Below are 26,159 nucleotides of genomic sequence, written 5' to 3' on the forward strand. Positions count from 1 at the left end.
TAAATGCAGGTTTCAGCATGGATATCACAAAAACAAGCAAACAAGCATATTTACACTGAAAAATCCAGGGACTTCAGTGATATATAGTCTACTAAGTGCGATTAGAATTACAACCTTGGGTAAAAACAGAATCAGCTTTTGCCTACTCTTTGGGCCTTCTAATTTCATCATTTGTTTCCTTATCCACTGCTCCCATTGATAATAATATTCCTAGTTCTGTGTTCTGTGCTCTAATTTCTTAATTCTAAATATTAGGTGGAATCTTATTTGCTTAATGTCACCTGCCTTTGATTTTTAGAATGCATATGGACAACAAAAATAACTCTTGGACATTCCATCCGTGAGAATCTCCACAATAATTGAATTCACTTTTCCTGTCCACTCCCCATACGACAAGACGGTTCTCATAAGCAGTATTTGCGATAACTTTCAATGGACAGGACTGTCAGCATGGTTGGGAAATGAGTTTGGACTATGGTATGCGAGCTCTTTGATTTAGCTTAGCCTGTTCATCATTCAATTTGTTTATGGTGCTATAACTCATGGACATTCTGATATCAGAAGGGCATTTGGCACCCAAGCTGGATTTCTGTACAAGCTAAGCAAACTACAGTTTGGGGCTTCAGAGTACTCAAGGCCTCTACTGTTTTTAAATTCCTATAATAAATTACCATCTTTGTAATGGAGTGAGGCCTTGACATCATTTAGGGTTTCAGCATGTCTTAATCCAGCCAACATGGTCAATAACCACACTATTTAACAATGCAATTTCAAACAATTGAACCACCATACCTATTTTCAAAGGAGGGGGCATGACACTTCTAAAATGTATGACAATGCTATTTCTACCTTGAATGCTCAGATATTGGAATATAATTTGGTGTGAATGGCAATAACAATTCTCCATTTGCAGTTAAAACATCTACTTAACACCAGCGTGACATTTTTCAGGGGAAAGGAAAGATGCAAAATAGAGTGCAACACGATATCTGATGACCTTTTCATTAGTTCTACTAAGATATTTGATTTTCCATTTTTAGTTCCTCCCTTTTTAGTTTTTGATGTTGCTCCCTAACCTGGCCTCACAGAATGCACTTATATTTCCAATTATATATATTTAAAGAGAATTAAGAACATCTCTAAAATTCTAGCATATAAACCATTACCACTTGTCTACCCTAGAATCCTATTCTAGGCAATTCCCCATTAATCTCCAGGCTTCCTACCAGTGGCATATTTGCCCAGGGATATGGGGTAACACATGTCCCCAGGCACAACTAATCTGGTCACATGGGGGGCGCAAAATCGCCCCCCCCCATGTGAACAGATGCTGTCCTCACGCAGTGGCTGCTGCACTTGGAAAGGGGGCTGGCCGTGGCGCAGCCAGCTTCCCTTCCCTACCCAGCAGCCCTGGCAGGAGAGGGGTGGGAAGAGAAGCCGGCATACTTCTCTCCCCCGTCCCTCACACCCGCGGCTTGAGTTTCTCTCCCGCCACTGGTGCAGGGACGTCACGGGTGCAAGGGACTAAGATAGAAGCCTGCTGGCTTCTCTTCCCACCCCTGCATCAGCGGCGCAAGAGAAACTCGTGCAACGGGTGCTGCTGGGCAGGGAAGAGGGGCTAGTGCAACACAGCCTTCTTCTCTTCCCTGCCCAGCAGCCCTGGCAGAGAGAATACTCCACCCTTGCAGGCTCAGATAAGTGGCGCGTGGGGGGGGGTGAAGGTGTGGAGTGGTGGTGAAGGGGTGTGGGTGGGACTCTGTGCCAGGCACCACACTGCATCACATGGGGGGGCGCCTGGAGGGGTTTTTGTCTTTGGACGCCATATGGCCTCCATGCGCCTCTGCTTTCTACTATTAACTGATGTATCATCATTAACTCTCAGGCATTTTTTGAACACAGCAATTTCTCACTTAATAGTTATTATAATTAACTTCACTGGCTGAAGTCTTTGGCCACCATTCCCTACAAACATGATAACAGAATATTAGCCCTTTGGTGCCCATTCTGATCAACGTCTTGCCTCAAATATTTAATCATTTCTGATAGTTTCAACCAGTGGGATTATTCTATGTCAACGCAATGATTGTCAACCATTCTCTAGAATCAATACCCACCTTTAATCCCCAGGCAGCAGCACTGATCCACTGAGCTGCAAGCACATGACTGGAAGTCATATGACATCACAATCATGTAACAAAGAGAGGGAACCAGAGTTGTGTCATCACCAGTGCTGACTCCAAGCCTATAGGCAGCAGAGCAAGAGTCATGGAATGGAAATGTAAATTAAGAGAACCACTGAAATAAGGAACAAGTCACTATCCAGCTGTTCTGCTTGTCATACATGTCAAGAGAAAGAGGTGGTGCATCTTTGCTCTCTATTCATGTACTTCGGAAAGCAGCAAAAACTGGAAGCTTGTCACCACAGCCTTCTTAGCAAAAGACGTTTACATACCAGTGGAAAAAAAACCTCCTCCACCTGAGTGGCAGAGGCTTATCTAGTGAACCAGATGTATCTGCACTCCTACATTCCTGTTGGGTGACCTTGGGCTAGCTAGTCGCAGTTCTTCGGAACTCTCTCAGCCCACCTACCTCACAAGGTGTCTGTTGTGGGGAGAGGAGAGGAAAGGAGCTTGTAAGTCATCTTGACTCTCTTTACAGGAGAGAAAGATGGGGTATAAATCCAAACTCTTCTTCTTCATTAAGCCTATGGGTTAACATAACTCATGCCTGACTTAGTACTTAGTAGATAGTTTCATGCTGTCATTTATGTAGCAGAAGCAGCACAAAAATGATCTTGCTCAATGTGAAAGCATTTGTAAATTCCATGCTTTAGTCTTTTTAGAAAACAAACAATTTACATCTGATTACAGAAAAAAAGGTCTATTTTAATTGTGAGTACTTTGGGACACAAAGGAAGCATTTGGAACTTTTTGAAATAGTTATCCCTCTATCATTAACTGGATGTTAGTGTCATTTGGTGCACTGCCAGTTGTAGCCCTATCATCTCTCCCAATGGTGTCTGAGAGAGCCACTAATAGATGGTTCTCAAATGTGAAGAACTCTGTAGTCATTCAGTGTATGCCTAAAGACAGCTAAAATCCCACTTCTCGCATCTGTTATAGCAGTGTTATCCTTCAAAGATGGATAAGAATTGAACCTTTTTCAGAGAACTGAAAGATGGAAGATGGGTAAGTTTTCTCACTTTACAGGTTAGATCCCAGTGCTTTTAGTACATCCTAATCCATAGGATTTCTCCTTCCTACGGTTCCTTGCTTCCTGGTTGAAGAAAACACAGAATCCAGGTAATCTAATCCCATTGCTTTTTTGCCCCTCCATCTTCAAAGCTTGCTATTTTACCATTAACAGCTATGTAAATCCTGACCCCACTTTCCCTTCTTGGCACCAGGATACAATTATTTGTACCTCGCTATATATATTGCTCCATAGAATCTATATTTTGTCCCAGATCCTTTGCAGTTGTCAATATAACCCTGAATCTGGCCACAGTGATCCATTTTCTGATCACCTCCAGGCTGCATTACTATAATATGCTCTGTCTTTGAAAACAGTCCAGAAACATCAGCTGGTCCAAAACAGTGTTTATTTGTATGTATATCCCTAATGAAGACATGAAGCAACTTGCACATCATCATTTCCCACTGATCTGATTTATTCTAACGACCCTCTGAAGAAGGCTAGTGTGGTAGCCAGACTATTCTTGGGGGCACGATAAAGGCATCATATCTGATGAAAGAATGGCGCTGGCTATCCACTTGTTTCCAGGTACAACAGTTTTTGTTCATACCATCAGGGCCATTAAATGACTCGGAAACAGGGTACCTCTATTGCCCAGAGCGTCAATTAAAGACTCTTCTCACAAGCCTACTTTCTGTGCCCCTGGAGCTTCAGAGTCAAGGAAGAGGATGACCAGAGTCCAGGCTTTTCAGTGATGGAAACCATGTCTAAGCAATGCCTCTCCCCTTTGAGGCTCACCCTAATCTCATTCAGGTGCCTGGTCAAAATATTTATTTTTAAGGGATTTATCTGTTAAAATTCTAGTCTGGCTCTAGCCTGAACTTTTTGAGACATATTGGAAGTTGCAAAATGTCTTACCAGCACAGAAGCTGTCCTATATCAAGTTGCGCTCCCAGTCTATGAAGATGAGCACTGTCTACTCAAACTCTCAGGTCAAGGTTTTCCATTTTACCTGCTACCAAGTTATTTTAAGGCGAAGATACTGGGGTTTGAACCTGAGACCGTCTGAATACAAAGCATATGTTCTACCACTAAGCCACAGCCCCAACCCATAGCCCCAGAGCTCTAGCTGTGTTTTCAATAGTTTGTTATTTTCAGGGTATTTAATGTTTTTACTTTGTTTTATAAGCCACTGGGAGTAAGTTTTGAGGAGACACTACATGGATAATGCATAGATCAATGTGCACTTTGGATAGAACAATGAGAATCTGTTGTCAACAGTGTTCACTACAGGTCTAAGGAACAAAGGTACAAAATGGAACCAAAAACTCCATTTTAGGAAATTGTCAGTGCAACCCAATAAAAAGTTATTCTGCATAAGGTTGTACCATTTGTCTTATTTCCATTAAAAAGGAGTCATCAAATTGAGGGACTGGGAATAACTTTGGGTGGCTTTGAACAAACATGGGAAAAAACAGGTTACCAAGTCACATGCATTTCTAAATTTTGTTGTGTAGTGGTAATGAACAAAATGTGCAAAACAGACTCTTCCTGTAAATATTTTTTTAAATGAGAGAAGGGCACAACCATGTTCAACTCCTAGTTACACTTCTAGTGTGTTTATTTCAGTTATTAAAACATAACCTTTCTTGGCTGAAGGCAGCTAGTTCATTCTAGTGGTTGGGAGACACCCTTGTCCAAAGTCATACAGAACTACTGCCAGTTATAGTACAAGCTAGTGAAACAATGACTGGATCCACTATAATGTAGCCTTGTATGTTCAATCTTATTCCTTCTTCTAGAAAAGGAACTACGCATCCCAGGTGAATCACACAGACTAGCAGATGAATCACAAGGGGCACTTTTCACAAGGTTGTTTGTACTCCGATGTTGCACTTGTGCTGTATTCACATAGCCATATGAAGTATACAGAATGTGTGGTTTAGGATACTCTCCCATTTAAAATATGTGAACAGGGTGCGTTTTAAAAATATTGTTCTTTTCATAGCTGATAAGACAATACATTCATTTTGTACTGTAGTAGCGACACACCCCAAAATCCCATGAGAAGCACCAAGTTATTCTGAATTTCCTTGGTTACAAAATATATGAATGAACTGAAGTATGATGATGATATCAGCATAATAAAATAGGCACTAAATACAGGCCACTAGTTTAAAGTATCCTTGGATCTTCCATAGTTTTCTACAGCATAGTTTTCTACAGCATATCTGAAGCTCTGCCTTAACAGATGGTTCAAAGGATACTGAATTGGAAAGTCCACAAGAAATTGTGCTAATAAGAGCCTGACCAATACAGATGCATTACTAAATTATTAGCATATTACTAAATAAATGCATTCTCCCATTAAAGAATAGAAGGTTGTCAACAGATAAGGAAATGCCAGCTGCTTCTCAGAGACACACCAATATCACCCTGCTGCTTTGTCTATTTAATCACAACACAAGAAGCCCTATAAAATTAATTATACCTTTTCTACTTAAAAAATATTTTGTAAAATGAAATACTGCCAGAAGTATAGGTAGTAATAAGAAGCTAGTCATTAGACAGCAAGTTATTTAACCTTGGCCGAGCTTGAAGCTGTGCTTATCAGGAATTCTATACTGTATTACAACAATTCTATTTTAAAAGAAAAAAATCAAAATATGTAACCAGTGGTTATCTGGATTCAGATTTTTAACTTGACTGAACTCATTCAGGGCCCAATTTGTATGAACATATTTTACCTACAATACCAATCTAGCTAAAAGCTATTTTTTAAAGCACAGCTACATTAAAAACCCAGACAAATCAGCTGAAATCTGTTTAAATTGTACAAAGGCTGCTTAGAAAAGGGAGGAAGGATGAGAAAGCAGAAGGGATTCTTTTTGTCTGTATGTTTCATGAGATTTACTGTACAGAAAACTTATCCTCTGACACTCTTGAACATTCTAGAAACACATGCAAAAATCATTATGATATACATTAGCTTTTAAAAACTGTAAACTCAGGTTTGGAAGAATATTGATGCTTCCAGCAATAAACTGACACCTAGAAAAACACAGAATAAGGAGGAATGCTTGCCTATTGCAAACTCTGATTATTCTAATCTTCTCATCTGCGATATTCTACAAGTACAAAAATAGTGGAAAATAGTTCCATTTTAGACATGGAAAGGATGAGAGAGCATTTTTTGTCCCTCCAAGGATGCTTTTCAGATTTTTTTATGGAAAAACTGGGAAATGCTAGGAGTACTGAAAAAAGCCTCCAATGAAAAAAAAGCCTCATTTGGAAAGAGTTAAATGATTTTTAATACAAAGTTTATGCGGATAAAATATGTAGCATGAACAATTTTATGTCAGATATTACAGCATTATATAATTATTATGCATACTGTAGATGTTCAGCTTATTGTTTAAATGTAAATAATTTTGACAGCAATTAAAATGTTGTTCTGAGTTTAACAATACACAATGAAATAGTTCAGCATTTTTAATGTTATAAAGTTTAACAATATTAAAATATACTGGTACTCCTGTTGTGACAACATAAGACTATTTCTGATCACTTTCATTTGTTTACTACAAAACAGTTTTCAATTTCAATTTTTTTCTATTCAGACAGCAAAAATTAAGATAGATGTGCTATAGTAGCATAAGATGCAGCAGAGAGCGCTCAGAACTGCTGCATCCTATGCTATCTTACCATGTGCATCTTAACTGGGTAGACTCGGCATATTTGTAATCTAGTTTGTAGAAAGCGGTGCAACCCTGAATGTATGCACTTTTAAGCCCATTGAAGTCAATTGACTTAGAAGGCTATAACTCTGTAAGCCAAACAGATATATTATATGCTAAGTTTCAAATGATGCATTTTGTGTTAAACTATAAAATAAGTGTTTAGTGGAGATTTTTGCATGTTTCAGTTTTTTCCATCCCCTGTGATAATACCATAGAGACAAAAGACTAGCACAAGATTTTGCAGTTGTTCAGGCCACACTTTAACATTAATACGAAAAGCTTAAAATTATCACTGGTCCATTGCTCACGGACATTTACCTCAGGACTGGAAGCTGTGTGGTGGGGCTGAAGTGCAGTCTCCTCACGTTTCTCTGCCTTACAAGCAAGGAGGCAGCCCAGTGCCTGCCTCACAGCTGCTTCCTGGCCTCAACTGGCCTTTTGCTGCTGCTCTTAACTCCACCCATCACGTGTTCTCTTAACTCCACTGCTATTCTGTCCCCTTCCCTTCCCCTCCACACACTCTCTCTCACTCAAACCCGCTCACTCGCACAGCTACTGCAAAAGAGAAGCTTGTTTTTAAAAAGAGGCTTGTTTCAAATAAAGTTTTTAAAAGGCCTCCTGGTCATCAGGGAGGGTGGAAGCAGAGCAGAAGAGGTGACCTGGAGCCAGAAAGAGATTGTTTTTTTACTGAAATCTCAATACAAGCACTTAGAGAACCAGACAACATGGAACAGGGGCGAAAGGAAAGGCATGGATGGAAGCTCGAGATGCTTGGAAGGGTGAAACTAGGAGGCTGCCCACGGGCTGAGGGAAGAGATCCGGGACAAAGCAGTTCTCCCTGGAACATCTGCCCACTCTGGTGGTGAAGCAAAATTAAATTTGTGCTAGAAGTGCTCCTGCCCCAGGGAGGAGAAGAAAATGAAAGGGGGGTCTGAGGAAGTAGGTCCATATGAGAAATCTTGTTGCAACAGACATTTTCCCCCATCACACAGTAGCCATGTTGTGCATAATTGGCCACTAATATCTATGTCTACCTTATGTGTAACCTCCACTGCTGAAAACCACTTCCCAGTTCCATTTATGCAACATGCAGAGAGACAAAAACAAGATGTAGGCATGACAGTTTCCATTAGAATCACCAGAATGGTCACAAGTTTAAAGTTTCTGCATCATTTTCCCAAGGTGAAGCAATCTCACCAACAAATTGGCAGTATAAAAACCAAGTGCTGTAGAATCAAAAGCACCTTTCTGGGTGTGACAAACTTGCTTGTAGCAAAGGCTGTGGGCAGCTTTTTACAGTGAGAATTCTTTGAAGATAAAAGCCTCAGTCGCCAAGTTTAGTGATGATGCTAGCAAATAAATTGAGTCATAGTTTATAGGTCATAAACTATATCCAACCGCTATATTATTTTGCACATTGCTCTTATATTTCCCAGCACTTACATACTGAAGAATGAACTCTACAGTTCTGCAGTCATCACCATTATTTAAAGAACCCTTATTGCTACAGCCAGTGGGGAAAAAACACTTCAAATGTAAAGATGACTACACAATGCAAGAGCCAAACATTTCCAGACCTACTTACTGCAGTAATAGTATTTATGATTATGATTCAAATCCCCGTTTCCTTCATGTCTAGATTAATTCCTAGTAACACCTCTATATTGCATAAACTCAGGGACTGTGTCTGCAACCAAAACATCCCATGTTTTCACTACTTGAGATTAAATGGTTTGATTTTCTCACAAACCTGCTGGATGTACCATTTAGAGCTGTGGCTGTAGGTCTTCTGTTGAAGTATGGCTGTGTCGCATGCCCACAATCACAATTTGTAGAACGTAAATCTACATCACAAGATCAAAAATCAGCCATTTCTTCTGATAGTGCAGTTACTTTCAAGTGTCATGTACCATTACTATATGTGCATTTATCAATAGTCTTATCAGTATAACTGCATGCATTTAAGAGGAAGTTGCGTAACTACTGTAAAGATCAGCGGGGCTTGTGATAGCAAAGCTGCCAGGCAACAGGCACCCTCCAACCGCATCTCCCTCATTCATTCTATCATGCTGGAAACTGGCAGAATTATAAATATTTTAACACACATCTCAGGGAAAACACACAGTCAAATTTCAACCACTTTCAGAACAGTATAGAATCATATACTTTCAGAATATTATGGAAGGGACCACAAGGGCCATCAAGTCCAACCCCCTGCCATGCAGGAATACACAATCAAAGGTCTCCTGACAGATGGCCATCCAGCCTCTGTTTAAAAACTTCCAAAGAAGGAGACTCCACCACACTCCAAGGCAGTGCATTCTACAGTCGAACAGCCCTTACTGTCAGGAAGTTCTTCCTAATGTTTAGGAGGAATCTCTTTTCCTGTACCTTGAATCCATTATGTCTTGTCTCTGGAGCAGCAGAAAACAAGCTGGCTTCCTCTTCAACCTGACATCCCTTCAAATATTTAGGCATGACTTATCATGTCACCCCTTAACCTTCTCTTCTCCACACTAAATATGCCCAGCCCCTTAAGTCTCTTTTCGTAGGGCATGGATTCCAGACCTTTTACCATTTTGGTTGCCCTTTTGTTGACAAATTTGTCAATGTCCTCCTTGAATTTCACTGCCCAGAACTGAACGCAGTATTCCAGTTGAGGTCTGACAAATGCAGAATAGAGAGGTACTATTACGTCCCTCAATCTTCTAGACATTATACTCCTACTAATACAGCCTAGAATTGCATTGGCTTTCTTGGCTGTTACATCACATTGCTGACTCATATTCAGCTTGTGCTCTACTAAGACTCCCAGATCCCTTTCACATGTACTCTTGTCAAGTCATGGGTCATCCTTCCTATAACTGTGGAATTTTTTTCTGGCTAAGTATGCTGTCTTACATTTATCTGTGTTGACATTCATTTTGCTAGTTTCGGCTCAGTTCTCTTACCTGTCCAGGACATTTTGAATTCTAACTCTGTCCTCTGAGGTATGAGCTATTTGGTGTCATCTGAAAATTTGATTAGAATGCTCTCCATAGCACTGGACCCAGGACAGAACCCTGTGGCACTCCACTAGTCACTTCTCTCCAGGATGAAGATGAGTCACTGGTGAACACCCTTTGGGTTCAGTCAGTCAACCAATTTCAAATCCATCTAAAAGTAGCATTTTCTAGCTCACAATTTACTAGCTTGCTTGCAAGAATATCATGGGCGACCTTTTCAAAGGCCTTACTAAAATCAAGGCATGCCACAGGATTCCCTCTGACTACCAAGCTCGTCACTGTATCAAAAAAAAGAGAGATAAGAGTAGTCTGGCATGACTTGTTCTTGAGAAACCCATGTTGACTTTTAGTGACCACGGCATGCCCTTCTAAGTGCTTGCAGACTGTCTGTTTAACAATGTACTCTAGAATCTTTTCTGGTATTGATGTCAGGCTGACTGGACAGTTTGTTTGGGGTTTGTTTGTTTGTTTTGAAGATGAAGACAACATTAGTCCTCCTCCAGTCTCCTGTTCGCCAGTTCTCAAAGATTATTCCAAATGGTTCTGAAATTACTTCTGCCAGTTCATTAAATACCTTGGGATGCAGTTCATCAGAACCTGGAGATCTGAATTCATTTAAACTAACCAGGTATACCTGTACTACAGACATAACCAAAAAAAGCCTTTTTATTGGTTTTTAACCTCTGACAAGCTTGAACTTATTCTGCACTTTAGCTTTTCTGACTTCTCCCTACATATCCTGGCTATTTGTTTGAATCCCCCTTTGATGATTGTCCCCTTTACCCATTTTTTGTACGAGTCCCTTTTAAATCTTAGTTCAGTTGAACGTTCTGTAGATATCCATTGTGGTTTCTTTAGACACCTCCTGTTTTTCCTCCTCATTGCAACTGTTTGAAATTGTACCATCAATAACATGTTTAAGAAATTCCCCTCCATCATGCACACCTTTCTCTTTTAGTATTCTTAACCATGGGATCACCCCCAGTAGTTTCCTAAGATTACTGAAATCAGTTTTTTAAATGTCTAGAATGTGTGTCTGACTACACCTGGCATCCCCTTTCCAGTATATAACAAACTGCAGGAGAAAATGGCCATTCCCACCTAAGTATCCTACCACTTCCACCCCATTAACCAGAACGTCATTATTGGTTAGGAGCAGATCTAAAATAGCCTCTTCCACCTTCTGGATCATGAAATTTCTGCAAGGCAAGTGAAGAATTTGTTGGACCTTATAATCTTGGAAGAATTTGAATTCCATTAAATATCAGGATAACTGAAATCTCCCATTACTACCACTTCTTTCAGTATGTGCAAATTTGCATCCTGCAGAGAATTTTCACTTGCCGCGATGAGGGAAAATTTTCCCTAGCTCCCCTCCACTACAGCAGACGTCTGAGTGCACCTCACGTTGTTTCTGGGAGGGTTCCTGTCTCCACAGAGGCAGAATAAGGGTGGGCATTTGGAGCTGCAGTAAGAGAAATTGCACTCTGCTGATGGAAATCCTTCTGTCAGAGAAAATGTTAATTAGAATTCACACCTTTATATTCTAAGTTCTTTCCATAGAAATGACCATAAAGTTTCGAACATAGGTTCCAAGCATGAAAAGGGGATAAGGAAAAAAATCACAAAACCTCTAGTCAGGGCTTTACGTGGTCTAATTCATTCAGAACAAATTGATGTTTACACCATCTCAGGTATATGTTTGAATTTAATTGATGGGAATTTCAGTTGCATACCCATGAAGTCATGACTCGAAATTAGAAACATGTACTCAGCATGCAACTAGTTCTAAAATATTGCACTTAAAGCCAAGTATGACTACTTCACCAATATTAAATTATATCACACTCTATAATGCATACATATGCCTCCACGCAATCATCATAGTTCCATGCTATTCAGTCAAATATAATTTCCTTCTCAACTATAAAACTAATATGAGCTGCATTAAAAGAACTCCCAAAAGTGTAAAGTACTCTGGACACAGGAGAGGTAAATAATTACCATCCAGTATCATTCTTGATTAGGATTGTTTGGATCCATTTCAATATGGTTTCAGGCCTAGTTAGAAGACTCAAACAGCCTTGGTTGCACTCATAAGAACATAAGAACATAAGAACAAGCCAGCTGGATCAGACCAAAGTCCATCTAGTCCAGCTCTCTGCTACTCGCAGTGGCCCACCAGGTGCCTTTGGGAGCTCACATGTAGGATGTGAATGCAATGGCCTTCTGTGGCTGTTGCTCCTGATCACCTGGTCTGTTAAGGCATTTGCAATCTCAGATCAAGGAGGATCAAGATTGGTAGCCATAAATCGACTTCTCCTCCATAAATCTGTCCAAGCCCCTTTTAAAGCTATCCAGGTTAGTGGCCATCACCACCTCCTGTGGCAGCATATTCCAAACACCAATCACACGTTGCGTGAAGAAGTGTTTCCTTTTATTAGTCCTAATTCTTCCCCCCAGCATTTTCAATGAATGCCCCCTGGTTCTAGTATTGTGAGAAAGAGAGAAAAATTTCTCTCTGTCAACATTTTCTACCCCATGCATAATTTTGTAGACTTCAATCATATCCCCCCTCAGCCGCCTCCTCTCCAAACTAAAGAGTCCCAAACGCTGCAGCCTCTCCTCATAGGGAAGGTGCTCCAGTCCCTCAATCATCCTCATGAATGACCTGTGCCAGGATATAGGCCAGGGGAATGTGATCCTGTTAATTCTCTTGGACCTCTTGTTGACTTTTGATACCATTGATCATGGAATCCTTTTGGACCACCTTTTGGGGTTGGGACTGGGAGGTACTGTCATATGGCAGTTTTGGTCCTACCTCAAAGGAAGATATGAGTGTGGTGCTGGGGAATTGCCGCTTCATTCCTTGGCCGCTGAGTCCCACAAGTCATCTTGATCTCCATGGTTTTAAGCATCTACATGAAGCTAGCAGAGAGATCATCCAGAAATTTTGGCTGAGTTGCCACCAATATGCTGATGGTACTCAGCTCTATCTCATGCTTCTACCAGAATCCAGGGACATTTTGGAAACCATGGACAGGTGCTTGGAGACAGTTCTGGAGTGAATGAGGACTTACAAACTGAAACTTAGTCCTGACAAAATGGAGATGCTGCTTGTGGGGAGGAGGTTTGATCCAGGAAATGTATATTTCCTGTTCTGGATGGGGTTAAACTCCTCCTAAAACAGGTTTCTAGCCTAAAGGTGCTGCTGGATCACGGCTTCCTGTTAGATGAACAGGTTTCAGTAGTATCCAGGGGTGCCTTTCACCAGCTTCAAGTCAGCATAAGCCTTTACAGGGAAAGAAAGATCTTGCCAATGTGAATACTCTGGTTACATATAGATTAGATCACTGTAATACTCCCTACATTTGGTTGCAATAGAAAACTGTCCAAAAGAGACAATTGGCACAGAATGAGCGACCACAATGTTGCCTAGAGTGGGTCATATGATCTATACCTCTCCAATCTTATACCTTAGACAATGGCTCCCAATTTGTTTCTGGACTCAATTCAAGGAGTTAGAATTGACCTTTAAAGCCCTATACTGCTTGGAGCTAGCAAACTGCAAGAAATGCCTTCTCCCATATGAACCTACCCATCCACTCCAGTTATCTGCTTTGGATGCCTCCGCCATCTGTGCATACACAGACGGCAACACAAGAAGGGCATTCTCAATTATGATGCCAAAACTCTGGAACTCCTTCTCGAGAGACTCATTTTTCTCCCTCTATTGTTGTCTTCCAGGAGTGGGCAAAGGCTTTTTGTTTGTTTCTTTGGTATATTCCCAACAACTGTTACTGGTCCCCCTGACTTGTTTTGGAGCTTTGTGTGTTCATATATTTTTATGAAATTATTTTACTTATACTTTACTTCAAATACTGTTTTAATGCTGAAATGCTTCAATGTTTTGATTTTCTCTGCCTTGATGACCCTATTTGGGTGGAAAGGCAACATAAAAATGTTTTAAACAAATAATAAAATAATGAAAACCTAAAGTCCTAAAAGCAAAATATGTTCCAATGCACAAAAATTACAATTTACCATCCAAACTCATTCCCATAACAAACTCATTTGGTTGCAATAGAGTTTGTTATTCCCATAACAAACTTTCTTTCCCTGTAAAACAAACTCATTCCCATAACTCATAGCAAACGACATAGAACATAGTATAATTTTTAAAAATTAAAATAGCTAGTTAAATTTCACTTATTTAATACAGCAATATCAATAAAACCTATTGATAAGTTTCTTGGAGATAAAAGAGGAAATCTTACTCAAGCCCTCACTGATAAAACAGGGACCACTGGTCACCACTGAGAAGCCACCTGCATTCAAGCTACCCCACTGGTTTCAGTTACACTAAGCATGGGCAGGGGTAGACACCAGACTCAGCATTTACTTAAAATACCTCTCTAACAGTAAAGAGCTGATGGGTGAATTTAACAGATACATCTTTAAATTAATGGATTTCGTCACTGCTAACCGAAACATACTGCTGTAACAAGTAGATAGCTGCTAGATTTACACTTCGGACTTGAGGAATGTTTCCCTATCTCATTTCAATGTCTTTTAGTGCATTATAGACAGGGTGCTCTGTTTATAAAAGTGCACATTAGGAGGCAAGTCTATCAAGAAGTTGGTGGTTTAGTAAATCCCAATTTCCATCACCAGTCTATTATGTTCCAGATCTCCAACAGTGATGCAGAAATAAGGATTTAAACTCACACGCACAACCCTAATTATTACAAAAGTCTCAACTGTTCCCCATATTGAATGCCTAAAAATGCAAATATTGCAAAATATGGAGAGTCCTGTTTTTAAGAAGAAGAGGAGTTTGGATTTATATCCCCCCTTTCTCTCCTGCAGGAGACTCAAAGGGGCTTACAATCTCCTTGCCCTTCCCCCCTCACAACAAACACCCTGCGAGGTAGGTGGGGCTGAGAGAGCTCCGAGAAGCTGTGACTAGCCCAAGGTCACCCAGCTGGCGTGTGTGGGAATGTACAGGCTAATCTGAATTCCCCAGATAAGCCTCCACAGCTCAGGCGGCAGAGCTGGGAATCAAACCAGGTTCCTCCAGATTAGATACACGAGCTCTTAACCTCCTACGCCACTGCTGCTCCTTAACATTTTTTTCTCACTTATCTGCGTTCTAATCTGAAGCAACCAACAGCATCATACATACTGAAGAGTAAACTTTTGCTTTGATAACAGGCTAAAAAACAGTTATGGGTTCCACATTTGCTACTCTATGCTACTCTGAAACTTTAAGAACCACTGGCCCTTTAAGGCAAAAGAGAAGGAACCATATGTGTAGCTTCCATGGCTACATTCTGCATTTTTAGATTGGAGTATGAACTATAATAAAGGCTATGCTGGCTCTAGTTGCAGCTCTCTTCTCCCTTAAGCATCCACATTCTGACCTCTGTAAAACAAAACGGGTGTGTGTGTGTGTGTCTCAAAGAACCACAATCACAATACATATTACAGCATGTTATATTTCTGTCTAGAAAACTATACGGGAATAATTCATAGTGTCTTTCATGCCGTTAAATAGCTAGTAACACAGATGAACAATAACCATATAACTGTTGTACAGTATTTTTTTTCTTGTCTGAACCTACAGATGTTCTTTAGTGGTAGCATTCTGAACGCTGGCTACAATGACAGTGCACTGTATTCCTTCATGAGCTCCCTATCATACATGCTCTCAAATACCTTCACCAGTGTCAAACATTGTGCTAGCCATCAAAGTTCCACAGGGTCCAGCAAGTGATGTTCAATAGAACTTATGGAAATCCAGTCTCCTACATAGCAGCATAGTAGACAAGCTCTCATGCAGCACTGCAGCATTCCACCAGGGAAAAACAGTGGTGCAGTAGCACCAATTATTGTTACTAGGGGTAGGACTAAGTCCAGGCATTGGATATGAATGTTGCCATCTCAATATCAGTAATCTAGAACCTGATCCTATGTACTGTTGTGCCTGGATTACAGCTCAGGACAAGCAGAATCTGTTTTATCCTTATGCTACCTTTTAGGCACCCTCATTATTTCTTTTGTGTGATACAAGGATTCATCCTCAAGCATTTTCCACAATTTCATACACTAATACAAGTCTATATCTTCAAGATCCAAGTCTAATGCTCTGGCACCCAGGCATTTACCCAGAAACAGTGTCATCAATCACCATCTTCTTTTTAACAATAATCTCTAAACTCATATACCATGTCATGACAAACAAAAGCATTTAAAGTCAATTTCTGCCTTTAAAAAATTGCTTTAACATTATACTGTGCTCTCTGTCACCAGAGCAGGGACAACTGCAATGATGCAATCCCTCAGGAATATTCACTTGCGTACTGCACACCTTTCAGGTGGACTGTTTCTTCTAAAGCAGGATCATGTAATATTAATATGAACTCTACAATATTCCTTTTTTAGAGACAGCTGCAAGGAAAGAGATGGCTATTGAATAGAAAGCTATTTTTATATAGATATATCAAAATAGGTCAGTCAGATGAGGAGGTTAATCAGCTGCAAATAACATTGCCATGTATATGAGCTATTCTGTCATTATAGCTGCCAAGACAGTTGGTGAAATGACACTAAATACAGAACCAGAAAGATACTAACAGAACAGAATTGCTGTCTCTAGAATCCCTCATTTCTTGACTTTTCATACACTTACTTTGCTTTGAATTATATAGACTGTGAATGCTTGCTTAACCAATGAAAAAAAATCTAGGCAAACATGTTTGATTTTCAGTATCTGTGAAGCAACCATCCCTGTTGCATGAGAAGAAAAATTAATTTCATACTGCAAAAGGCAGAGATCATTTTGAAATTCATCAGCGCGGTAGATTTTCCTGCATCGGCAATGCAAGACACTTCTTTTAATAACCTGCACTTTTCTCGTTCAGCATAAAACATATATGAAAGTCGACAACCTAAAAACAACCTGAAATATTGCATCAAAATACTTGCTTTTGTTTGGCACTATGCATCAAGAAGGCAGTCTCTAATACTGGAAGCAAGAAAAGGTGTGCATTTTTGTTTAATTCTTAAATTTCCATATGCCCAGAAAAAATATCCACCACTGACATCCTTGTGTTTGAAGCCTTCATCATAGGAAGAAAGGACACATTCACTTTGCCACGTTACCACAGGACAAGTGAACTAAATGGAGGATATGTTTTGCTGCAGTGAGGTTCAAAAAGAAGGACTCAAGCTGATTTCCCATATTAATGGTTTTTGGTACGTAAATTCAGTATTCTACATAAAAATCTTACATGGCCTCTAGTCTTTAAAACTATTTTAAGACTTCTGGCTATGCAATATGAACTTAAAATACCTCACTAATGGAAGTGCTCTAACAGAGAGCTGCATAGGCTTTGCATGCCAAATAGTACAAGAAATGTCAGTTCTCTGTGCCATGTAACAAGATTATAAAATATATTTAGATCTTTAAAACAGTGTTTAAGACAAGTATAGGTTTCTTCTGATCCACCAGCATTTCCATCCTAAATTACAACAAACTAGGTCACCATGCTTCAGCGTATATTGTGACTAGAAATACAACTATCATCATTTTATAATCTTTCCTTTTAACACACCCCACCCATGAATCTTTGAGTTTCAAGTTCCTGTCCATAAACAACTAAATCTACTAAGCTTGACCACATCTGACAAATACAAACACTGCTAGCGGCCATATTTTCATTTTAACATTTGGCTTGCATTTTTAATCACAATTAATATTTACAAAATGGAAGAAAATTGCCAGTAAATTTGAAGTGAGCAGCTAATATCCAGATAATGTAAGTCTAGATTAAACCACAACAGGGCAACATCTGAAGTTAGTCAACATCTATTTTTAGTAATGATTTATAATCTACCACCAAAATCTATCGCCCTTGCTAGAGGACACCAGCTCAACGCTCAGTAATGAGAAAAATAATGTCGAACAGACTAGAAAATGGTACCAATTCATTCTGATTAGATCAAAGAGAAATTCTGTTAACACAGAGCCATAAATGTGTTTTATTACCCTAGTTTTAGGGTCCAGTATTTTTTAAAGCACACAAAATTTTTAACATTTAAAAAAGTCTAATGTTTAAATGTTCAATGATTTAGGACATGTATTGGTCTCATTGCTTACAGATACAGTTGCAGTAATCTCGACTGCACCCGTTTTATTGATCAGGTGCATTAATTCGACAGCAAAAGAAAAATAGGATTTTTTGCTCTGACAAATACTACAGAGAACATCCATATTCACATATGAATGATCATGAAACTCAAAATGTCAGAGGAATGAGCTACATGTTTTTAAAATTACCCTTTCAACCATATAGTTCTAATGAAATCATTATAAAAAGACAAATCCATGTAATTTACGCAGTCTAACATATTTGCTTATATTTTGTATCTAGGATAATAAAATAATCTCACCTGAAAAGGAAAGATATTGTCAGTTCTGTTCAAACTGTCTTCCATCCAAGATTTTGGAGCAAAAGCAGAGCTGGGCCGTGCATACTTCTGCAACTGGATATGATTACTTGGAAAATTCTTCTTTAGGGGTGAGATGGAGTTCAGGGGTGTTATTCCTCCATTCAGTCCCCTGCGATGGTCTCGGCCTTGGGACCCTCCCCACCCACCATATCCACCACCACCACCAGGACTCCATGAAGAAGATGGTGTAGGTGATGGGCTTTGGTAGCTGCTCCATGGAGAAGGTGGTTTGTTAAGATTATTAGCAAGATGAGGCAGTTGATTAAAAGCAGCATTTCTATGTGTAAATGGAGGTGGATGCGGGCTTGCAGGAGACCTCCTCTGTTGTTGATGCTGATTGTGATGATGCTGGAAATGGGGGTGATGAGGGTGGTGCTGAGAAAGGGGTCCAATCTGAGGGGAAAAGCTACCTCCAAAGCCAGGACTGACATGATGTGGAAAATTCTGAAACAGCAGAGCACCATTATTAGCTGAAGCAGGAGGTACCCCTCCCTGGTGGAAAAAACTTGCATCTTCATTGATAATTGTTGAAGAAGAAGGAGCTATAGCTGCTGACCAGTTACTGAAACCAGTCAGAGAAGATGCAGTAGATGTCAGGGGCTGACTTGAAGTACCGAGCCCTGTAGCTTCTTGATAATCAAATCCTGTTAACACTGGTGACTCTATTCTTATTTTCTCTTTTCTACTGCCATTCTCAGAAGAGTTATCCCCCTGGTTTTCTTCAGATTTACCTTTTTCAGATTCAGGCAGCATGCCTGCTTCCTGGCTTTGGCCAGGGGAAAGCTGCTGTTTTTCTAGGGAGTCTTGCTTTTCCTGTTGCTGCGTTTTAGATTTTTCTGACCCCAGAATCTCATCCTGTATGTTATGGGCAGCTGGAGCAGGAAAGAGCCAAGCTGACCCAGCATTGCTGCCATTGGCAGCTGTGTTATTTATAAAAGCAGCAGGGCTGGGGGTTGCATTTTGATGATGGTGTGGAGGTTGCAGATGAGGATGAAATCTGACTGGAAAAGCTGACTTATTCCCAGTGTTGTTTTGTACTAACACTCCAAACCCGTAATCCCCCATTTATTATATATAGGATTTGAATTCCGCCTGGAAAGAAAAAAACAAAGCTTAAAAATGTTTCTTCCTTCCTTAGAAAACAACTTTGTTTACAGATCCTTTTCTTTTCTACTCACAAATATCTGATTTGGATATTATTCCTGGTTTCTTACAAGTGAGATCACTTAAAATATTGACATGGGTCAGTCTGTGTTTTCTTCCTTCCTTTAGCCAGAAGGAATAGAAAGTAAATCTTTGGTTAAAAAATAAGAGGTTTCCTTTTCCTACAAGGAAATGTTCAAAAATGAAATAGGGATGAAAGAAAGCTCTTAGGAACAAAATTAAGGGTTAACTTTTTTAACTATTCTGTTTTTTCCTTATCAACAGCCTCAACCTGTCCATGTAAGGGTTAATGGAAAAAAGATATCATGACACTCCTTCACAGCTCCAAAAATATATTTAAATCTGGAATAATTTAATAAATTCTATATAATCTAATATATATTTGTGTTCTATTCTGACAGTCTTTGCTGCTGAGAATGGAAAGATTTTACCTCAGGATTTCAATAGAAACGAGTTGTACAGGAAGCCTTTTTCCCCCAACCTGGGCTGCTGCCTTTGCCTTGTACTATATTACATGTATAGTATGTTCTATGCGGATGTCTATCTGACAAGTCCTTTTTCTATAGAGGGGAGGAAGGGTGAAGATTTTCTTTCTTTTTTTAATCTCTAGACATTGGCATTCAGTGCGTGTTGTATGTATGGGTACGGATTGAGTTGTGCAGGAGGGTGGATTCTTGCCGCTGCTGCTGTAGGGTGGGTTCCTGGTTGCTGCTTTTCCAAGCTCGCCTCCTAATATGATCCGATATTTGCGTGTCCTTCAGATGAATCCTGGCTGCCTGCAGAGGAAAATTTTCACCTCAGAAAATCAGCAGTCAAGTGTGGGCGGGGGGAAGGGAGGGCAGGATATTTGGGGTCAGGCGGTTTTTTTAAGCCATCAGCAAAAATAATTGACTGTTTGGCGGTGCGGGGGGGGGGGAGAGAAGGACTCCTTGCGTGGAGAAAGGGGGGGCCTTCTTCAGATGAGGGGGGAGACAGGGTGCCGCCCCTGCTCTGTTAGGGAGGGGAGGACACAGGACAGGGAAAGGGTTTCGCCCTCCCTCGTAGAGGGAAACATAGGAAGGACTTTACCTCAAGAAGGGAACAGTCTCCGCCAGGGAGGGGACGGCGCTGGTGGGGGGCCGGGCTCCTCTCTCCCCCATGGGAGCCGGTTTCTCAAGGGAGGAGGGTCACAAGAATCGCTTGGTGGCGACAGAGCAGGGAGGGGCGGTATCGAGCCGGGCTCCTGAGGAGAAGAAGGAAGAGGCGATGGTGCTGGCGGCTCCCAGGGGTCCTGCCTTGCCTCCCGCTGCCGAAGCTCCGGGGTTGTTTCTGCGGCTGCTGCTGCGTTTGCTCCTTCTCCTCCGCCTCGGCTCCTCCCGGCGTCGTTCTTTGCCCCTCATGTAAAACAATCGTTTCTCGGGCGGGAGGAGGGGCGCTCCTATTAAGTCTCGAGGCGCCGGGCTGCTCTATCGGTTCGCCACTTGGGCTCAGCCGCCGTCGCCGTCTCCACAGGACCGAGCCTCCGATCGAAATGACAACCAGCTGGAGAGAGGCAACACGGCACTTCCGGTTCAGGGAAGCCACGCCTCCACCTCTGGCAGCGACCACGCCCCTCCCCCCTCACCCGCGAGACCGCCTCTTCCGAGCCAGGAGAGCCGGCGATTCTTTCGGGTGAGGGCAAATCGCCGTTGTGCTCCGTTCTCCATTTTTCTTTCGGGCAATCAGGGGGGTTTTTTTGCCCCCTTATCCTCGAGCGGCCATGTTGGTTTAGGTCGCGAAGATGCGAGAAGTGGTGACGTTTTGGTTGAACCAACGTGAACGGCCATCTTTGAAGATGGCAGATGAGAGGTTGGTTCCCCCCCCTCCCCCATAGATTGCAAGACTTCATTAAGGGATCATTGCTTAATGCGAGGAGTTAAAGCTTTACAGTGTATAGTTAAGCAAGCCAACGAGGAAAGGCGCCCCCCCCCGCAATAGACAGATGTTTGTGAATTAACTTCTAAACGTAGGATATTTATAAAGTGGCACTGCCATTTGCTTCGTCAAGGTGCCAATGTCCGTCGTCGCCTCTGCAGTAGCTGACAAGAGGATTGGTTTAAAATGCCGACATTTTTACACTAGTCCCATAGAATAGATCATTGGCCTTGGGAGAACTTGCTGTTTATTAAAAAAAACACAGAATATTAAACTTCCCAAAGTAGCATATAGAAAGGGAGAAGAAAATCCTTCTTATATGTTGGTGTCATCTCTGTCAGCAAGAGGTCAGTTTTAATTCCCAGAGATCTACCGGGGGACTGGGGAGGATGGCAAACCTAGCGAGAAAGGGAGATCTTTCACTAAGGAGCAAACATAATTTAACATGCTCAAAACAGAAAGGAAAGGCTCAATATTTCTCCCACAGAAAACTGCAGGTATAGTTTGTTCATTTGTGAAATGATTTGGAGATGTTTTTCAGAGGACACTGGATTGTTTCCACACATGAAAATGTATCTGTTGACATACTGTAGAAAGTAGCACATACCAGGGCTAACTTGACAATTACCAACTTGACAATTCCACTCCTGTTTACTGTTATGCGATCCAGTCAACCTTATCTGAATTTTAAATATTATTCTCCTGATGTTCTAGCCACTGTATTATTATTACCCATCATACATTCAGACTTAACAAGCAGTTTTGTCAAGAAGTGATGAAGCTGACCAATGATGCACTGTTTCTGAATAAATGTTTGGAAATGATGTATGGCAATGTTCCTAATTTGAATTTTGGCACATTTTTACAGTACATTAGGGCAGTCAGAGATCAGCAAGATCAGCAAGTGTGATAAAAATTGAACTTCCAAACTGTGCCATTTTCTGGCACTTTTCCAGTCAAAGCCATTTACGTCACCCAATAGAGCCTTTTCTGTAGTAGCCTTTTTATAAAGGGCAGATTGCAAAGAAATCTCAAAGACTCAAATCACATGTGCAGTATAAGCCACAAATTGAAACTCAGCTGTAAATCAGCCTTCCTACTTAGCCACCAACTAATTCAGAACTGAATGAAAGCAGATTAATGAATATCTTTTACTTTTCCATGTCAAGAACCTGATGTTTGCACATTTAGGAATTTTTGTTTTTCATCTGTGCTTATAAATAGTGTAGACTGAAAAAATGCTTTAAAGAGCATGTGAGAACTCAGCCCAAGAATTCTTTCTTGCTGTGTTAATTGTATGGAAGAGCATAACCTTAGGGGAAAAATCAGGAGAGTCTCCAAAAATGAGCATTTAACAATCCCAAAAAGAAGAAAATTTTTGAAAACATGCATTTCGCTTTACACTGCACAAAAAAGAACATTTAAGGATTGCATTTCTGTGCACAGTCATTTAAGAGGCAGACACATTAAATGCAGGGATGACTTCCTTACCAGTATGCTTATGATCTATCTATAACTGTTGTCATATATGCTTGATGGATTAATTTCCCTGAAAATTGCCAATATAAACAGCAAGTGTGTAAAAAATCTGAAATTGAATCTTGATTGTCAGAAAATTCTAAAAGCTTTTCTTTTCGTATAAATACAGAAACAGAATTTTCAAGACATTACCATCAAATTCATGCTGGAAGATACTGTTGTAGTGATTGTTTATATCGACAATTGGTGGCTAACATCATCTTCCATACTTAATAGTACTGGGGGGCGGGTCATCTAAATGAGATTATTTTGTTAAGTACTAATTTATTCAGGATATTAATTACTGGGAGACAGGTCCTATCTATGTATTGGAGTTTATGTCTACAGAACTGGTTTTCCAATTTCAGGTTAAGAGTATCTGAAACCAAAACAGTACTAAATCCTACACTAACAGCAGCCTTTTCTTCACGAAGTGTTTACAACTTATCTTGCTGTCAGATGCTACTTTTTTTTCTTTTGATTCCATAGTTTTTTTTCATCGGGTTTTGGAAATATTTCTCCTTTTTTCTTCCATTGTTTTCCCTTTTGCAATAATGTTTTCTTGATCCATTTCCAAGCCAACTTCCCTTGAGTGTGTCCATTAACTACATCTTTGTGTAATCAACCAACCTCCCCTTCAGTCATTTTCTCCTCCCCACCCGTCCTTCATTCTGGAAAGGATTTTTTAAAAAAATTCTGTGTCACATCATATAAGCAATATAACATTAGGGCACAGACACAAGCCAGGTCTTCTGTATCTGCTTTGTCAATTTCATCTTGAATTAGCATGTAACCTTAAGACAAAGATACACTATGTCTACAGTTAGGAACAAGTGAAATTGACAAGGGAAGTTGTTTTGCAGAAGGAAATTGGCAAGGGACTATAACAGTAACCACCTGGGGTTATTGCAGCTCTATTTTAGTAGAAAAATTTTGTTCTTTGTGGGGGAGAGATACATGTTTCTGTTCCTTAAGGTAATGGCACCTGCTCCAGTAGTTTATTTTGACTTCTACTTTGTGCAAACACCTGGCCCTTGTCCATCCCTGTGTAGTTGCTCAAACTCCCCTTCAGCCATTTTCTCCTCCCCTTCCTCCTGTGTTTTCAAAAGGATTTTTTTAAAAAAAATCTCTTTGTCAAATCAAATTAGCAACATAATACTGAATTAGAGATACAAACGAGCAAGGTCAATTGGATCAGCTTTGCTAATTTCACATAGAATTTGAGATCCTAATACTGAGGCAGAGATACAAACTAGCATGGTCAATTGAATCAGCTTTCTCAATTTCATATCAAACTACTGATGTAACATTAATGCAGCGATTGATTTTGAAGCTGGGGGCAATTGAAAAGAGTACTAGAAGTAATTGCTGCATGTTATAAGGACAGTAGTCCTTAACTGCAGATCAAATTTGGCTGGAAAATGTGGTTCTTTGAGGGGGAGCTATGTGTTTCTGTTCCTTCAAGTAATGGTGCCTGCTCCAGGAGTTGTGTTGGCTTCCATTTTGGTAGAGGCGTAGTAAGGGGGAGAAGTGCCTGGTGCACCGGTGCGCCCTCCACCCCCGGGACGCCCCCGCCATGCCCCCGGAATGCCCTCGCCGCTCCCCCACAAGGGCATGTGCCCCCCCCCCGAGCTACTGCATTTTGGGTTGGTAGTTCTCAATAGTAGAAATGGAAGCTGAAAAATCTTTGAATTACCATTTCAAAATGTAACTGTGCAGTAATAATAGAGCACCCGCGCAAAAGAAAAAAAGGGGGAGGGCTGTTCTCCTGTATCATGAATGACATCCCACCACCATCAGGAATAATATATTTTCAGTGGTAAGATATGGAATAGACAAAGTGGTAAAATATGGAATAGACAGCTGAATAGACAAAGGGAGGAAACCAAAATCAAGAGTCTTCAAACTATGGCCCCCCAGATGTTCATTCCCATCATCCCTGCCACTTGGCCATGCTGGCAGGGGCTGATGGGAATTGTAGTCCATGAACATATGGAGGGCCATAGTTTGAAGACCCCTGGCCAAAATGATGGGGAAAGAGAGGTGTTTGGAATGATTTCACAGAAAATGTTTCCAAGACACAAGCTCTGACCATTGGAAAAATCTGTGGTAAGTGCATGTGGAAAAGGCCAGTGAAAGCAAAGATTGACAGATCTAAGGGCACTTTTGCACATGCAGAATAATGCACTCTCAGTGCACTTTCAATGCACTTTAAAGCTGGATTTTACTGTGCGAAATAGCAAAATCCACTTGCAAACAATTGTGAAAGTGAATTGAAAGTGCATTATTCTGCATGTGCGAAAGTGCCCTCTGCTGAATACAAGGAACAGTCTTATATCAGGTCAGATCACTGGTTCACGTAGTTTAATGTTATCCACTTTGACCAGGAGTGTCTCTCCATTGTCTTCAGAAGAAATGCTTGCTGAGACCCTTTACTGGAGATTCTGGGGACTGAATCAAGGACCTAATACATGCAATACATGTGCTGGGATGGAGGATAGGGGGAAAATGCACATACTTATGATGATGAAAGGATTTTTTGAAAAAAAATTAAGAGTAAAATGAACTGAAAACAAAAACAAACATTTTTATGTATCTTTAGTTCTTTCAAAATTTTCAGTCCCCTCCAGTCCTTCAATTAATTTTCCTTGGTATTGCTAAAATGCATAACATTGTGACTTTAACTGTCTTTATTAATTTGAATTGGTCTCTCACTATAGTTTTCCTAAGCTAGGACAAAATAATTTAACGGTTCCCAGTGCCAGTGACTTGTTTCCTGGATGGCCAATTCACCTGTAGAAATGGGGCCTGAGATCAATGCACAGTTTGAGTTTAGAGCTGAAAGTGTATCTAGAACTTGGGTGCAGCTTTGGAGGGAAAGGGCCAAAGCAGCTGCTATCTTGGAATATACTCCATCTGTTGCAGGAGTGTCTGTGTGCTCCCAATAGTTTCTGCATGTATAAATAAAACAAATATTACAAAGATATCAAAGATATTACAAAGTATTCTTTCATCCAAATAAAATCCTTAAGCATCACCCCTAGAACTTCTTACCACTTAAAGGGGGGGTATGTAACAATATTGTACAAAGCTCTATTATAAGTAGAATAAATTATAAATGTTAAGTAAA

The 26,159-nt window shown here is 40.5% G+C and overlaps 1 protein-coding gene across 2 annotated transcripts in view; it reads right to left on the reverse strand.

Annotated features, from left to right (window-relative positions):
- The window catches only part of CPEB4 (cytoplasmic polyadenylation element binding protein 4), a 78,913-nt gene extending 57,751 nt beyond the window's left edge, over positions 1–21,162 (reverse strand). For both annotated transcript variants that reach the window (XM_048488157.1, XM_048488156.1), the window contains exons 1-2: positions 20,687–21,162; positions 18,395–20,394 (exon numbers count right to left, since the gene is read on the reverse strand). In XM_048488157.1, coding sequence (XP_048344114.1) covers positions 18,395–19,519 — 1,125 coding nt within the window. In that variant the 5' untranslated portion in view covers positions 19,520–20,394; positions 20,687–21,162. The remainder of the gene's footprint in view (positions 1–18,394; positions 20,395–20,686) is intronic.
- Positions 21,163–26,159: the final 4,997 nt, after the last annotated feature.

Source organism: Sphaerodactylus townsendi, linkage group LG03 (genome assembly GCF_021028975.2).
Source record: "Sphaerodactylus townsendi isolate TG3544 linkage group LG03, MPM_Stown_v2.3, whole genome shotgun sequence".
Classification (NCBI taxonomy): Eukaryota; Metazoa; Chordata; class Lepidosauria; order Squamata; family Sphaerodactylidae; genus Sphaerodactylus; species Sphaerodactylus townsendi.